Source organism: Diabrotica undecimpunctata, chromosome 10 (genome assembly GCF_040954645.1).
Source record: "Diabrotica undecimpunctata isolate CICGRU chromosome 10, icDiaUnde3, whole genome shotgun sequence".
NCBI lineage: Eukaryota > Metazoa > Arthropoda > Insecta > Coleoptera > Chrysomelidae > Diabrotica > Diabrotica undecimpunctata.
The window spans coordinates 75,712,054-75,728,988 of record NC_092812.1 but is presented as its reverse complement, the minus strand read 5'-3'; the positions used below and the strand labels follow the sequence as shown (position 1 = coordinate 75,728,988).

Sequence of the window (16,935 nt, the reverse complement as noted above, 5' to 3'; positions counted from 1 at the left end):
CCTTATTCAATACGTCTGCAATTTATATTTAAAAAATATATGCAAAATACTATTTCCAGGTCTGAGAAGCAATTATAACCATCGCTTTTCCGAAAACCAGGTTGTTTACTGGATTTACCTAATCTTTTTTACCTTTCTACATCATTAAGCGGCATGTTTTCAAAATTGTTATATAATAACATGAACCAACGTATTTCCTTCCCATATTTAGAGAAGCTAGAAATGTTTTAACACATTAAACGCCACATGAGCTATATTTAACCCACACCCTGTTTGGCCCAGGCGCTCTTTGAGTTAAAAATGTGAAACACATTTACTTCACAGTTTATACGTTATTGATAGGCATATAATTTGTACATGACTCCGTAGTTAGATTACTGAAATTAGCTTGATGTTTTATATGAAAATTAATATCGTAATAACCGTCGAAAATAAGACGCCCAATTTCTGGTATATCATTATTTATTGTTACAAAAAAAAAAATAATTAAAGTGATTTTTTAACTTATATATAAGTTGTAAACTGTATATAGTTCTTTAAAAATCAAATTTCCGTAGATTTGTGTTTTACAAAAAAGTACTTGACACAAAAAAACGAGTCACAATTATCACACTTATACGGAGTCTACTTAGTTTTCTTAATGAAATATTCGCTTCCGTGTTCTCTTTTCATAATTTCATAGCAAACTGCACGTCTTTGTTTTGCTGATTCGATTTTCTTTCAGGCAACAAGTTTTTAACACTTCTTGTCGGTCTTGGGGGATATCTGCTTGAAATAGTTTTCGAATTACCTCTTCTCTGAAGGCAGTAATTTGTATGTTATTTTTAGTTATAGATTTATACAAAATAAATGCATTTGTCATTGCTGAACCAGTGAGAGGCTCAACCGCTAGCTTACGGTACCATTTGACACTTCTTCGTAATCCACTAGAGTATGATTTCAGCTGATCTGAAATATCAATAAACGCTTTACAATTATTATAATTGGCCACTGTTTGCGGTTTTTCTACTAGCGTGTTATTTTTACCCTGAATCTTCACTTTGTTATCTGTGTGTACTGTGCTAAGGATGAAGACATCTTTTTCACAACTATGTTGAAACACTACATTATCTATAATTTCATCTACGTGGCTTGGAGATTCTTCTGCACTTTAACGTTTTAATTTTTTTGCAATCGATCTTTTTTTTTCACAATCTTCCGAGTCTGACGAAGCCGAAATATAATCGTCTTCAGAATTGCCACTTTCGCAGGCATCACCTACTTCCTCATCAGTCATATCAATTATCTCATGGTATATTCTTTGCAAATACTGTTAACAGTACTACTATTTCATCAACTAGCCTCTAACGTCCACTGCTGAACATAGGCCTCTCGCATGCTTTTCCACTTAGTCCGATTTTGCGCCATCTGAATCCAATTTGTAGTCACTCTTTTTATGTCATCTGTCCATCTCGTTGGGGGTCGACCTCTATTTCTGTTAGCTTGTATTCGGGGTCTCCATTCCAAAATTCTTTTTGTCCACCGGTCATCAACTGATCTTGCTACATGACCTGCCCAGTTTCACTTTAGTGTTGTTATCCTTTCAATAACGTCTGCTACTCCTGATCTTTTGGGTATAGTAGCATTGGGTATTCTATCACGTAGAGAAATCCCTAACATTAGTGAGTGAGTGTTGGGTTTCGGCGCCGTAGGTCATCACTAGAAAAATACACTGATTAAATACTTTTCTGTTCAGACACATTGGAATCTCAGACCTAAAAATATCCTTCATCTTTCCAAATGCAGCCCAAGCGAGGTTTATTCTTCTTTTCAGCTCGATTGTTTGGTTGTCTCGACTTATTCTGATCTCATGGTCCAAGTATTTATAGGAGTAACTGGCTCAATATCTTTGTCTTCTACTGAGATGTTTTTGTTGTGGACTAAATTTGTTATAAATTGTGTTTTTGAAAAATTTATTTTAAGACCAACTCTTTTTGTGGCAGTATGGAGTTCTTGGAGCAGTATCTGTGCCTGATCAAAACCGTCTGCAATAAGAACGATATCATCTGCAAATTTAAGCTTATTTAAAAATTTTCCATATACATTGATGCCCTTTTCGTTCCAATCTATTGTTTTACAAGCATATTCTAGCAAAGTTGTAAATAATTTAGGAGACATGTTGTTTCCTTGCCGAACGCCTTTTTCAATACGGAAGGTCCCAGTATCTTCATTAAGTCTTACACAGGCTGTAGCATGCTGATAGATGTATCTTATGAGGGATATGTATCGGTGATCTATTCTACATTGTGTTAGAGTTTGGAGCATTTCACTTTGATTGACCGTATCAAATGCCTTTTCAAAGTTGGCAAAGACAAGTATCAGAGGTCTATTATATTCAATGGTTGTTTCAATCAACGACTTAATGGCTTGCAAATGATCATTTGTTCCGTATCCAGCTCTAAATCCTGCTTGCTCGCAAGGTTGATAGAAGTCTAGTTTTGATGTCTAGTCAAAACTAGACTACTGTTTACTAACACATAAAAAGGTCAATACGTTACAGATTCGAGGAACACTTTGACCGTAATGGTATCTTTATAAAACGTAAATAACAAGCTGTTACTGTAATAGATGACCTGTACGGTTATCGTGAAGAGTGAATCATCTGCAACGCACATGTTGGCCTTAGCGCTCCGTGAGATACAATTCACAACCGTAAATAAAGAAAAAAACAATTTTTCAAGAGTTAATTTTAAATTATCATTATTATAGTGCATTTTTTAAAAAATAAAAAAAAAAAGATATAGAGCCTGAAATAAAAAAAAAATTAACGTGGCGGTTAATGTGTTAACACATGCGAAATACTCGGTTTTCAACGTGGCGGTTAATGTGTTGCATGCGAAAAACTCGGTTTTCAAGTGTTTTTTGGGGAATTTACTGGATTGTAAAATCACGACTAATATTATATGTAGAAAGGTAAAAAAAAGTTGGGCAAATCCAATAAAAACCCGCAAATAACCCTAGAAAATCTGATTTTTCGCATAACGATGGTGCTTGCTTCTTTGAGGCCTGAAATTTTTTTTTACATATTTTTTGAATATGAATTGGAGACGCATTGATTCAGGTCGTATCGATCTCAAAAAATATGATTAACCCCGCAAAACCTCTCATAAACCGTAAGAAAACATGTTTTGGGAGCTTAAAGGTGTTTTGTCCGATTTTTCAATGTCCTAAAGGACTCAGTTATTTTAAATTATATTTATGACATATAAAAAACCTTGATTTGATCTATTTTGAAGTCTATAAATTGGAGAAAACCCGCATAACCCCTAAAAAATAGTTTTTCGGGATTTTGAAGGTGGCTTACTGAAAAAATCAAATATATTTTTTGAGAACATACCCAAATAAAAAAAATAGTCCTGTAGCTATCTCCAAAAAAAGGTTATACGCTTTTTTCGAAATAAAATGCATTTTTAGGTTATGTACACTCATCCTACGGGTTTACAAATAATAGACAAGATTTAACAAGTCTTAACTATACCTGTGAAATTTTTAAATTGATTGCAACCCACCGAAAAAAATAATAATAATAATAATAATAATAAAAACGAAAAAAATGACGTTTTCAGGGGTAAGGGTTGGAGGTGACGGGCTAAAATTGCGGGTCTTATTCTTTAATCACATAAAATGTAAGTAAATTAAAAAAATGATTCGTGTTGTATCGATTTCAAAAAATATGATTCACCCCGCAAAAAATCGAAAAACTCTTAAAAAACTAAAAAAAAAAATGCATGGTTTTTTGAGGGTTTAAAGGTGTTTTACTACATTTTTAAATGTCATCGACTCCGTTACTTCAAATTATATGCATCCTATAAAAAACCTTGATTTGATCTATTTTGAAGTCTATAAAATGGGAAAAATGCCCAAACAACCCCCAAAAACCCAGTTTTTTGGGTTTTTAAACGCGACGCACCTGACGGAAAAATCAGAAATAAAGTTTTTAATTAAATACACAAAATAGAAAAAAAAAACACTAGACCTGCAGCCATATCCAAACACAAACATCTATCTAAGGAGTACATAGTTTATTATATTAATTTTATTTACTTACTAGGCCCAGAAACAGGTACACTTGACACTGTTGCAGTAGGCTGAACTACTTTAGCAACACTACTGATCATTGCTCCACTACTGTCATTTGGTACAGAACGACTTTTAAGAACTTCAAATTCTGCCTTAAGTCTCTGTAGCTCTGCCTCTAATTCGTGACACCTAAAACAATTTCCTTTATCAGATCCTCACCAACAAATGCTTTTACTGTTACTATTTACGTATTACCCTGATAAGATTATTATCCACGAAGAGAACCAAAAATTTACAATTAGCTGGTAAATCTGATAACTATCTTTTCTTAAGCTACCATACAGTGATCTCAGAAATTCAGAAATAGAGTAGTCTCTATCTTCTCGTCAACCATTACTGAGGATCGTAAATTAAGCTACATTTTTACTTGACACAATTGTATAGACAGGTTTGACAGTTGAAAAGTGTAGTATGAAATTGTACAAAAGAGTCTCCTCTAAAGATTCATAAATTTCTTAATGTAACTATTTTTAAATAAACAATCAAAATGTCAAACTCATTATTTTACCCATAACTTAAAAACTTGTCTATTTAGAGATTTGACGTCAACAGACAACATTTCAGAAAAAAAAAGATAACAAAATGAGATATAGGTTAATAAACAAAAAAATTATTGCAAAATGTACAACAAAATCGCTGTTTTTTTGAATATTATTAATAACTTTTTTATTACTTACTCTAAATATACAAGTCTTTAAGTTATAAGCAAAATCATGAGTTTGACGTTTTGATTTCAACTGCACATTTGATGGTAAGTTAAACTACTTTTTTTCGGTGAAAGATATCTCAATTTACGCAATCTTCATTGCTTAATTCTAAACGAGCCATTTCACATCACTTTGTAAAAGAGCCAATAATTACAATTATGACATATTCATATAACGGCCTGCTAGAATAAAGCAATAAATATCTTATCTTTAACATTAAACCAATATCTCCAAAATTATAAACTTTAGGTATAGACAACCCTAAGACTATTAGAAAGAGAATTAATTTCTTTTTTACCGAAAGTACAGGGTGTTTCATTTAAAATTATTGACTTTCTATGGTTCTAAATTGAAATAAATGGCGTATCATTTGTGAATACCCTGTATTGAAAAAAATATTTCGATGTAAATTCTTGAAAGACCGGTACCTATTCTTTGGGTGCAAAAGACATTATGTTTGTTAATGGATGAGCTATTAACTTTGACAAGTTTGTCTCTATCTGTCAAAATTAAAAAGAAAAGATGAATAACTCAAAAAAATATGAAGTTTTCACCTATGGTACCTCGTACAAATTTTATCAAAAGTCTTACGCATTATCTAAAAATGCAATAATATACAGATGTTCCTTTTTAAATAACAAAATTGCTGCCCACTTTCGGTATAACCGGAAGTGGCATGTCTGTCAAAATATTAGATTGGCTTTATTGTTACCTATTTAAAAAACATATTTTCCATTTGGGAGTTTTGATTTCCTTCTCATTACACTGTTAATTTTCATTTATTTAAGAGATTTACTATTAAAGTCTATCTACTTATATCCTACTGTAGCAAGGACCTTTCTAGAACTCAAAAAATGACTCCTCATCTGATGAGTTTGTATACAAATTCTTGAGAAACGTTTTACTGTTACCTATAATATTTTTTGTATACGTATATAAACCAGATTCATTTCTGGTACTCATTTTTAATTTTAAGAAACAATTGAAGGGCTTAGAATAAAAGATGTCCAAGTGCAATGTTTTGAATATTAAGTTAAATACATATTTGAATACCTAAAGTATAATTTTATTAATTTTAAAATGGATATAAGTGATTTCATACATATTGTTACGATAAATTCTGACCCAAAACCGTAAATATATTTATTACTAATATTTTCATTCATTCACGTATTTTTTAGGTAATGCCTACCTGACACACGATGGGTCCCCCTTTGTAATAAAAACATAACAGTTCGAACCTTCTGGAGACAAGCCGATTTAACCATACCGGTTCTGAGAACAATTCGCCGCTCTGTCTAGAAGGCCTTTCAGCAAAACAGCGGTCTATGTTCGATGTGTTTCGAGAAACAACTGTTTTCATTCTCGAATAACAGGACTTTATATTTATAGAGGAATTTTGGTTATGGGGGGACAGTTAATAAAGAAGATTCGCGCTCGCGATATTATTGTTACGCTCGCCTACTAATAAATTATTGTATATGTAGTGATAAATAAACTTATATAAATTATCGTGCCTTTTAATAAATTGAAGTAGGAACAATATAATAAATTAGTAAAGACATTATAAATTAAAGACATAACAATTAATAAATTCACAACAAATGGTGGCAGAAGTGAGATCGAACATAAATTAGACTTATAATAATAATACAAGTGAATATAAAATAAATTGTGAAAATGACGACGATTTATGAGCTGACAGTAACTAATTTAAGAAGACATCTCGAAGACAGAGAATTAGCTTCTACCGGAAAAAAGGCTGAGTTAGTCCAACGACTAAAGAACGCTTTGCTAGAAGAAGGTCTAGATCCAGAGACTTATATATTTGAAGATGCTGTCCTCTCGTCGATTTCGAAAGTTTCTTCTGATGTAGCCAAAGTTTCCGGCGACATCGCATCATTGGAGAACAAAGTTTCTGGCGATATTTCGAAAGTTTCTGGTGACATCGCATCATTAGAGAACAAAGTTTCTGGCGATATTTCGAAAGTTTCTGGTGACATCGCATCATTAGAAAACAAAGTTTCTAACGAGATTTCGTCTCTGGAAAGTAAAGTTTCTGCTAACATCTCTAAAGTAACTTCTGAGATGTCTGCCCTCGACGATAGAATATCTTCGTTAAAAAATCAAGTTGCTGCCGATATGTTGGCCTTCGAAGAAAAGATGAAAGAGATGGAAAGGAAGATGGAGGAAACAGGGACAGCAGAGAGAGGTAACAATCCGATTACAGTGGAGATAAAGGAAGACGAGACGAAATGTAAGTTGGAGACACGGCCGAAATTTGAAGGAAGTGGAGGCTCTATTCATGTTAAAGTCCCAACTTTCGACGGAAAATCGTCATGGAACAACTACATGAAACAGTTCGAATCAGCAGCAAGAGCGAATGGATGGTCTGAAAAAGAAAAGGCTGTAAACCTGACTATCGCTCTTCGAGGAGATGCCTTAGATGTGCTTCAGACCATAGCCGTAGAGGAGACCGATGATTTCGAACAACTGAAGAAGAGGTTAAATATGCGATATGGCCACGAACATTTGGAGCATGTATATCAGTCACAGCTTAAAAATCGTAGACAGAAGAAAGATGAGGCTCTTCAAGAATATGAGGTAGATATTGCCAGATTAGTACGATATGCTTATCCAACAGCTCCCGAAGACATGATGGAAAAATTGGCCGTTCAAACGTTTATTGATGGTCTTCGTGATCATGAAATGCAGAGAACACTGCGATTAGCTCGTCACAAGACGCTGGTTGATGTCCTATCCGCCGCCCTCGAATACGAGTCAGCTACGCAGGCCTCTGGCGGGTACAGTAAAGTTAGGACTGTAAAAGAGGAAGGAGATGAAGATAAACTTGACCAGCTCGTTAATATGATGAAAAGCATGACATACAAGAAAACGAAGACCATCAGATGCTGGAATTGTGGCGAAATAGGACACGTACGAAGCTCCTGTAAGCACCCTAGGTACGACGCAAATCAAGAAACTCACCATCAGGAAAACTAGAACGGGTCAGCCTTAGGGGGCAGCTTCGACCCAGAACTTTTCCAAAGACCCTCTCATACTAATAGCTTCTTTGAAATGTCGTGAAGATAGTGTATATGTAGATGGAGACATAAATGGTAAAAAGCATACGTTGTTGGTGGATACCGGAGCGACCAGAACCATTATACGCCCGACAGTTATAAACAGCCGAAAGAAACTGTTACCAACGAGGTTGCGACTTCGGACCGCTACAGGTGAAAATGCTAATATTCATGGAGAAATCCAGGTACAATTGGGAATTGGAGCAGAAAAGTTCGTCCATACTGTTATAGTTGCTGACATCGAAGAGGATGTTATATTAGGAATGGACGTAATGAATATGCATGGATTCCAATTGGATTTTAAGAATAAGGTAATCAAAGTTGGCAACGAGGAGGTATTTCTCCATCCACATAATGACAACACTGTGCAAGCAGCCATTACAGAAGATACAGTCGTGCCTGCGAGAAGCGAAACGATCATAGTAGCGCGGCTACAGGGATTTGTGGACGAAGGGAGACCTGTTATGATGGAGCCTTGGAACCACGACGATGAGGTTGGCCGAGGAATCATAATTGGAAAGGAATTGGTGACTTCGGCTAAGGAAATTCCTGTGAGACTTATCAATGTCAACGACTACCCAGTGACCATAAAGAAAGAGACAAAAGTAGGAACTTGTGTACCTGTGACATCCATAATCCGTCAGGCGACAACATCTGATAATTCCAACGACAAATTCGACCAAATGGTTGCAGTTGCAGGACAGTCTCTAAATCAGATGGAGAAAAGGAAATTAAGGGAATTTCTTCGGCAGTATCGTGATATTTTCGTACCGAAAGGAGGAAAGACGGGAAGAACTACCGTTGTTAAGCATAAAATTGATACTGGTAATGCTAAGCCAATTCGTCAAACAGCTCGACGATTACCACAGGCGAAAAGAGAGGAAGCTGAAACGATTGTTCAGGAAATGAAGAAAGACGGGGTGATAGAACCTTCTACGAGCCCATGGGTCTCTCCGGTGGTCCTGGTTAAGAAGAAAGACGGAACGACGAGGTTCTGTGTGGATTACCGTTTGCTGAACAACGTTACCAAGAAAGATAGTTATCCTCTGCCTCGGATCGATGACACATTGGACACATTGGCTGGAAGTAAATTGTTTTCTACTTTGGATTTGAAGTCTGGATACTGGCAGGTAGAAATGGACCCAGTAGATAAAGAAAAGACAGCCTTCACCACAGGATCTGGATTGTGGCAATTCAACGTTATGCCATTTGGACTCTGCAATGCTCCTGCGACATTTGAGAGGCTTATGGAAAATGTGTTGAGAGGGTTATCTTGGAAAACATGCCTGGTTTATTTAGATGACATAATCGTCTTGGGGGAGACATTCGAAGAACATCTGAAGAATTTAGAAAACGTTTTTAATCGACTTAAAGCTGCCCAATTGATGTTAAACCCCAAGAAGTGCCAGCTATTTCAAGGTAAAGTCAATTATCTGGGTCATATAGTCAGTAAAGAAGGAGTGGCCGTGGATAAGGGAAAAATCGATTCCATTAAGGAATGGCCAAAACCAACTGACAAACATCAAGTGAGAAGTTTTCTTGGACTATGTACTTACTACCGGAGGTTTATTAAGAAGTTTGCAGATATCGCTAAGCCATTAACGCGACTTACAGAGGAAGCAAGAGAATACCGCTGGGATATAGACTGCCAAAATGCCTTTGAGACCTTGAAAAAGCATTTAATAACAGCACCAATTTTAGGGTATCCACTGCCAGAAGGAGAGTTCATCTTAGATACAGATGCAAGTAATGTGGGAATTGGAGGAGTGCTGTCTCAGATTCATGGAGGACAGGAACGAGTCCTCGGATATTTTAGTAAAGTTCTTTCAAAACCTGAGCGGAATTATTGCGTCACGAGAAGAGAACTTCTGGCAGTAGTGAAATCAGTAGAGCACTTCTATCAATACCTCTATGGAAGGAAGTTTTTAATCCGAACCGACCATGCCGCCCTTAAGTGGTTGATGCAGTTTAAGAATCCAGAGGGTCAGATAGCCAGGTGGATCGAACGACTCCAAGAATACGATTTTAAGATTGAGCACCGAGCCGGAGTTAGCCACAGAAATGCTGATTCTCTTTCCAGAAGGCCATGCCCAGCAGAGTGTTCCCACTACAACAAAACGGAATCCAAGGAAGCAGCAGTGCTAAGAACGACGATTGTCAACGACGACTGGACGCCTACTAAGATAAGGGAAGAACAAGAGAGAGATCCAGTTATACAGAAAATCCGAAAATGGAAAGAGGAAAACCGTCGACCACCTTGGCAGGAAATATCAAACCTATGCTCAGTAGTTAAGACGTATTGGGCCCAGTGGGACTCATTTATCATCGAAGATGGCTTGCTCAAACGAGTCCTGGAAAATGATGACGGTTCAGAGAAGAGAAGACAGTTGGTGATCCCAAAGAGCAGAATAGCCGAAGTACTTCGTCAGTTACACGACAGTCCATCGGGAGGGCATTTTGGTGTAAGGAAAACCCTTCAGCGAATTCGGGAACGGTTTTATTGGATGAACAGTTCCGACGATGTAAAAGACTGGTGTAAGAAATGTACTATTTGTGCTACGAGTAACGGGCCTTACCGAAAAAGGAGAGCTCCTATGAGACAATATAATGTTGGAAGCCCGTTTGAAAGAATAGCTTTGGACATCGCTGGGCCATTTCCAGAAAGTGAAAATGGAGGCAAGTACATGCTGGTAGTAATGGATTACTTCACTAAGTGGGTCGAGATTTACGCACTTCCAGACCAGAAGGCCGCCACCGTTGCAGATAAGTTGATCCAAGAATATATCAGCCGATTTGGAGCGCCTTTGGAGATCCATAGTGACCAAGGCAGGAACTTCGAAAGCGATCTATTCCAAGGAATATGTGATAGACTAGGCATGAAGAAAACAAGAACTACCGCGTATCATCCGCAATCGGATGGTATGGTAGAACGAATGAATAGGACAGTTGGCAAGTATTTGACAAAGATGGTGTCCGATCATCAGCGAGACTGGGACCAATACCTTCCGTTCTTCACAATGGCCTACAGATCTGCTGTTAACGAATCAACAGGCCAGACACCAGCCAAAGTCCTATTCGGACGCGAAATGCGACTACCTTGTGATCTCGAGTTTGGATGTCGACCTGGAGAAGATGTAGCAGGTGAAGATTATGTGATCGAATTACGAAGAAGAATGGACGATGTACATGAGTTGGTCCGTTCCCACCTTCAGATCGCTAGCGACCGAATGAAGAAACGGTACGATACACAAGCCGAAAAGGGTTGCTTTAAGAAGAACGACAAGGTCTGGCTCTATAACCCCAAGAAGCGAAAAGGTTGTTCTCCCAAATTGCAGCAGTTTTGGGAAGGCCCATACCTAATTATGGAGAAGATCAACGATGTCATCTACCGAATAAGCAAGATTCCGAAGGGAAAGCCGATGATAGTACACCATAACCGGCTGGCGTCTTTCGAAGGTGACCACGACGTAGAGGAAGAAGTGGAGGTAAACCAAGTCCAAGACGTGTCTGACCTCACGTTTGAGGAATTCATGGGTGCCTATGGAGGTACCGGTAAAGCAAGACATGGTGTTACCACTGAAGAAAAGCAAGATCTACTCGCGCTCCCCGATGACTACTCGCTGGCCCTTACCATCCCGGCCAGTATCAAAGACGCACCAGGGTTGGCATCCGTCTTTCGAAGGAAGTTTGGTCGAGTTGCAGAACTGCAATGCCAGGTGCCAGCTCCCGGTAAAACCTTGAAACTCCAAGATGCATCACGTTACCTTTTCTACCTGGTAACAAAAGACACTGCCCGTGACCAACCTACCTACCGAGATGTATGGGAAGCCTTACTTCAATTGAGAGAGCACGTACTAGAGTCCGACGTGCAAAAGTTAGCCATGCCAAAGTTGGAGTGCCGCCAATTAGATTGGAGGGTTATCCGAAATATGGTGGAAGAGATCTTTAAAGACACCGAAGTCCAGGTGTTAGTCTGTTGCAATCCGCATAGTTACTGGTGCGGAGAGAAAACCGTCCCTTGTCATTTTTATACAACTGGAAGTTGTAAAAGAGGGTCCAGTTGCCGATACCAGCATACCGTTCCGGTTCCAGTCCCGACAAGGTTCCAGGAGGTACAATCTTTTAAGAGGGGGGCAATGTTACGATAAATTCTGACCCAAAACCGTAAATATATTTATTACTAATATTTTCATTCATTCACGTATTTTTTAGGTAATGCCTACCTGACACACGATGGGTCCCCCTTTGTAATAAAAACATAACAGTTCGAACCTTCTGGAGACAAGCCGATTTAACCATACCGGTTCTGAGAACAATTCGCCGCTCTGTCTAGAAGGCCTTTCAGCAAAACAGCGGTCTATGTTCGATGTGTTTCGAGAAACAACTGTTTTCATTCTCGAATAACAGGACTTTATATTTATAGAGGAATTTTGGTTATGGGGGGACAGTTAATAAAGAAGATTCGCGCTCGCGATATTATTGTTACGCTCGCCTACTAATAAATTATTGTATATGTAGTGATAAATAAACTTATATAAATTATCGTGCCTTTTAATAAATTGAAGTAGGAACAATATAATAAATTAGTAAAGACATTATAAATTAAAGACATAACAATTAATAAATTCACAACAATATACTGCTATCTACCGGCCTTTGAAAAAAGCTTATAAATAAAAGTATAGAAAAGTTTAAAATGGATCCAGGTGCAGTTGGTTCCCTTTTATTCCAACTTAATGTCAGTATCAGTATACTTCCACTTATATGAAGTAACGTATATTATCACCTTCGATATTTTATGGTTGAAATTGCATGTAAAACGGTAGAAATATTTAAAAAGGATTAATATAAAATGAATTATAGCAGTGGCAAAGAAGGTAAGTAGATTTTTATTTATTTAGGTGTAAAATGTTAAGTCTTTTAGGATTGGGTTATGTTCTTTTCGCTAACTTTAAAATTGAATTTATTGTACATTTTTCATTGCGATTGCGGGTTGCCGCTAAATCGTGCCTCTTTTGATACATAAACAAAATTCAATTTTTTTTACTACTTTTTGTTGTAGTATTATCTAAATATATTAGCAGTATTACTTTCAAACCAATTTGGTAATCAGTATATTTTTGTTTATAGGTAACGTCGAAGCGTTTGAAACAGATGAAGAAAGTGAGTTTAACAGTTCAATACCATTGGAAAAATCCTTATTCAGTCAGAAAATGTAAACTTAAAAAAGATACGTAAAAGAAAAGAAATCAAAGATAATGGAAAATGAATGAAACAAAAAAGATAGGTAATACTGGAATGGCATATGTGAGCTATAAAGGGAAAATACATGCGGCAATCTCTGTGCAGGAGTACAATCATAACTGCAGATATAAATGAAATAGAAAAATAAAAGCTGCAGTACCGAGATATTTCTTTTAAATAAGCCAGTTTGCAAATTGTTCTTTCTTGGAACATTAAACATAAGTAATAAAAGATTTAGAACTGTTTGTAAGATTACTGATGAGGTTGGTGTATGTGAAAAAGATCTAAGAGGACCACAGAAACGTAATAGCGTTATCGAACCAAATTTCCAAAATATATAAGTCAATATTCAAGGAATTCAAATTCAAACACAAGATGCTTATCTCCGGATTTAAATTTAAACAAAATGTACCAGTTATATGTTCAACAATGTGAAGAACAACATGAGAATTCAGTGAAGCTCTCATATTATAGACATATTTTCAACACGGAATTTAACCTACAATTTCACAGGCCAAACTCAGATACATGCAGTAGATGTGACGCCTATAGAAATATTATAGACTATTCAGCAGATTAAAAAAAAGTAAAAATAGCCAAATTTGATCAAGAGCTTCATCAGCGGAAAGTAAAGAAAGCTGAAACAATGAAAAAACAAGATAGTGAAAAATACAAAGCATCTGTAGATACGAACGTCATCTGATCTTCAGCAAACCCTTCCCACTCCCTTAACAACTACTTCTAAAGCATTTTATTTGCGACAGCTTTGGACATACAATTTTTGTGTTCACAATATAACCACAGGAAGATCAGAAATGTTCATCTGGGATGAATTCATTTTAAGCAGGGGATCTCAAGAAATTGGCTCGTGTCTCATTCATTTTGTAAAAAACATACTTTCAAAAAGTGTTACCAAGATCATCGCATATAGCGATTGCTGCGGTGAGCAGAACAAAAATAAAAACATTGAAAAGTTGTTTATGTTCTTGGTTAAATGTAATTATATTCAAGAGATTCACAAGTTTTTGGAACCTATTTGGAATACATTTATGGAATGTGACATGAGATTTTGGCATAATCGAAAAAGTAAAGCGTAAGAATCCACAGGTATTTGTTCCACAGCACTGAGCCCAGCTAATTCAATAATCTTGTAAAAAGTTTATTGTACACCGAATGAGTAAAGAAAACTTTTACAGTTTTAAACTATTAAACGGAGTTATAAGTGATCCTAAAAAGACACTACATGTGTTCTTTTTAAATGGAGACCAGTGTGGTACTATTTGTATGAAAAATCTTAAAAAACATTTTCGTTTTCTTTTAAGGGAACCTTAAATGAAGAGTTTGTATTTTTTACATGTGTATGTGTACAAAAAGAAGCTGGATGTCCTACTATTAGCATGGAGAACATGTTTGAAAAAATCCTTAACATTCAGCCGATAAAAATCAATAAACTGAACTGGGAAAATATTAAAAAACTTCTTGATTTTATTCCGCCGGTTTACCACCAGTTTTACAACAACCTTCCACATGTACACAAAAAAAATCAAAAATAAATACCGTCAACGAAGTTTCTGAAGAATGATCTCAAGAAGAAACTGAAACGTTCACAGCAAACTATGTTTGGCGAAGATATGGAAGATATTGCAGTTCTGCTTAGTGTAGAGTTAAAGATCTTTTTGTCGTTTTTTTTATTTTGCAGCGTTTCCTATTATAAATACATAATTTACCCATTAAAGCTATTTTTCAATGTCACTTTTTTTCCTGCAAAGATCCTTAGTGTATATTTTAGTCCAGATATTAATTACCTGGCCGTTCAGAATCAAACTGTTTTTTTTTCAAAATACAGCTGAATTAGTTATTATTTTGAAAATTTGCGTGGGTATGATGGTTTTCTGATTCTTTTAATAATACAATAATATGATGTACAACCCTAGTTAATGTACAAGGAATTCTAATTATATAAACAACTTTAAACTTAAATATCTCAAAACTAGTAAAATTGCACTTGGATCCCTTTTCTTCTAAGCCCCTCAATTGACAAGTGAATAAGTTGTAAATAAATAGTGAATAAAAATCTAAACCATGACTTTACATTCATATTTCAATATATATATATATATATATATATATATATATATATATATATATATATATATATATATATATATATATATCAAGACAAACTAACCTATGTTCTTTTTCTAATAGTTGAGTCCTAAGTGACTTCTTTTCATTTTCATAGACATAAAGCTGTTTTTCGAGTTCTGCTTCCATTTGAAGAGACTTTTTGCTCTCTTCTTCCAAACCCTCTGCCATAGTATCAATTCGAGATTTTTCTTCAGATAATATCTAAAACATTGTTCACATATTTCAATTACAATTTTATGACTAAAATGTATTGCAAAACAAGTTGTTAAAGGTTTTATTTTTTGTATTTGAAAAAAAAAAATTATCAAACCTGTGCTAGATCTTCGCTTCTCTTTCTTTCTTCAATGTATTTTACAATGATTTTTTTTCTTTCTGCTAATAACAATAAAACTATTTGCTTTTGACGAGCTTTCTCATCATCGGCAACTTCCAACTGCCTTTTAATTTCTTTTTCTAACTTTTTCCTTGTGTTTCTTTCCATTTCTAATTCTTGTTTTAAGCGAGTTCGTTCCATCTCCAGTCCATATGTGATGTCATCGCCTTGAGCTGTGTCATGTTCATGTTTACACTTTTCTTCCTCTAATTCCTGAATAACCTAGAAATATATTAATTAATTTCAACATAGACGAAATATATTCAAACTGTTTTTCATTTCTTTAACCATTACACATCTCCATTAATGACTATTACACCAGTCTCTTTGGGAAAATCATTGATGATTTCACGTAAAAATCCTAAACATATATTTGATGGTTCTAAAAGGTATATGAGGGGTAACTGGGAGATTTTGCTTTATTTTAAACAATTTTAAAAAGTAAAAAACATAGTTTTTTGCCTATAAAACGGTTCTTAGTCAGTTTAAAGAAAAATGGGTCAAATAAAATTGTAGATCCTAAAAAGGTCTTTAATTTTCGAGTTTTTAAATTAAAATACATAAACAATTCACCAAGATGATGAGTTATTAAAGTGTGCTAAATTTCAAATACATCGATCAAACAGTTTATAAGTTATTCAATTTGTTTATCTCGCAGAGCAATTATTTAAACAACTGTTCTTGCCCAGATAGTCACTCTAGAGGTATTCTGTAAATCGAAATCGATTCTATTAGGATTCATTTTTAAGGTTTATTAAAAAACTGCAACATTTTATTAAATTTGTTATTAAAAAACAGTTTGAAAAAGGACTGATATTTTAGCTTATAAAGAATTATAATAACTTTAACATTTTTTATGTCACACGCTTGTAAGTAGGCTCAATAAAAAGATGGTGAAAAAACACACTTTAAAAAAAAGCAAATCATTCTATTACCAATAGGAAAGAAAGCATTTTTTTTTTCTAAAAATCATATTTCCATTGTTTATTAACATTAAGAGCTGAGTATTGAATGAATTATAAATGGAGATCTAAATTTTATAATCCATTTTATAGATGGTATATACCGAGAAGAAGTAAAAAGTTATGACCCGTTAAAACAGTGGTACTCGTAAAATACCGCCATGGAAAAGTGGAGGGGTGAACTACAAAAATATTTATACTTATTAGCTACTTCATTAAATGCTATTATAATAAAATGAGTTTGACATTTTGTTGAATGTTTTTATGGTAAAATTTAGTTATTAATTTTTCTGTGTTAA

The 16,935-nt window shown here is 35.3% G+C and overlaps 1 protein-coding gene across 2 annotated transcripts in view; it reads right to left on the bottom strand.

Annotated features, from left to right (window-relative positions):
* Naus (cortactin binding protein N-terminal like nausicaa) overlaps positions 1-16,935 on the bottom strand; it is a 32,895-nt gene that overhangs the window by 4,485 nt on the left and 11,475 nt on the right. The window contains exons 4-6 of one of the 2 annotated variants that reach the window (XM_072546768.1): positions 15,612-15,887; positions 15,342-15,502; positions 4,088-4,248 (exon numbers count right to left, since the gene is read on the bottom strand). In XM_072546768.1, coding sequence (XP_072402869.1) covers positions 4,088-4,248; positions 15,342-15,502; positions 15,612-15,887 — 598 coding nt within the window. Of the gene's footprint in view, positions 1-4,087; positions 4,249-15,341; positions 15,503-15,611; positions 15,897-16,935 lie in introns of both variants that reach the window. The other variant, XM_072546767.1, reaches the window with a different exon arrangement.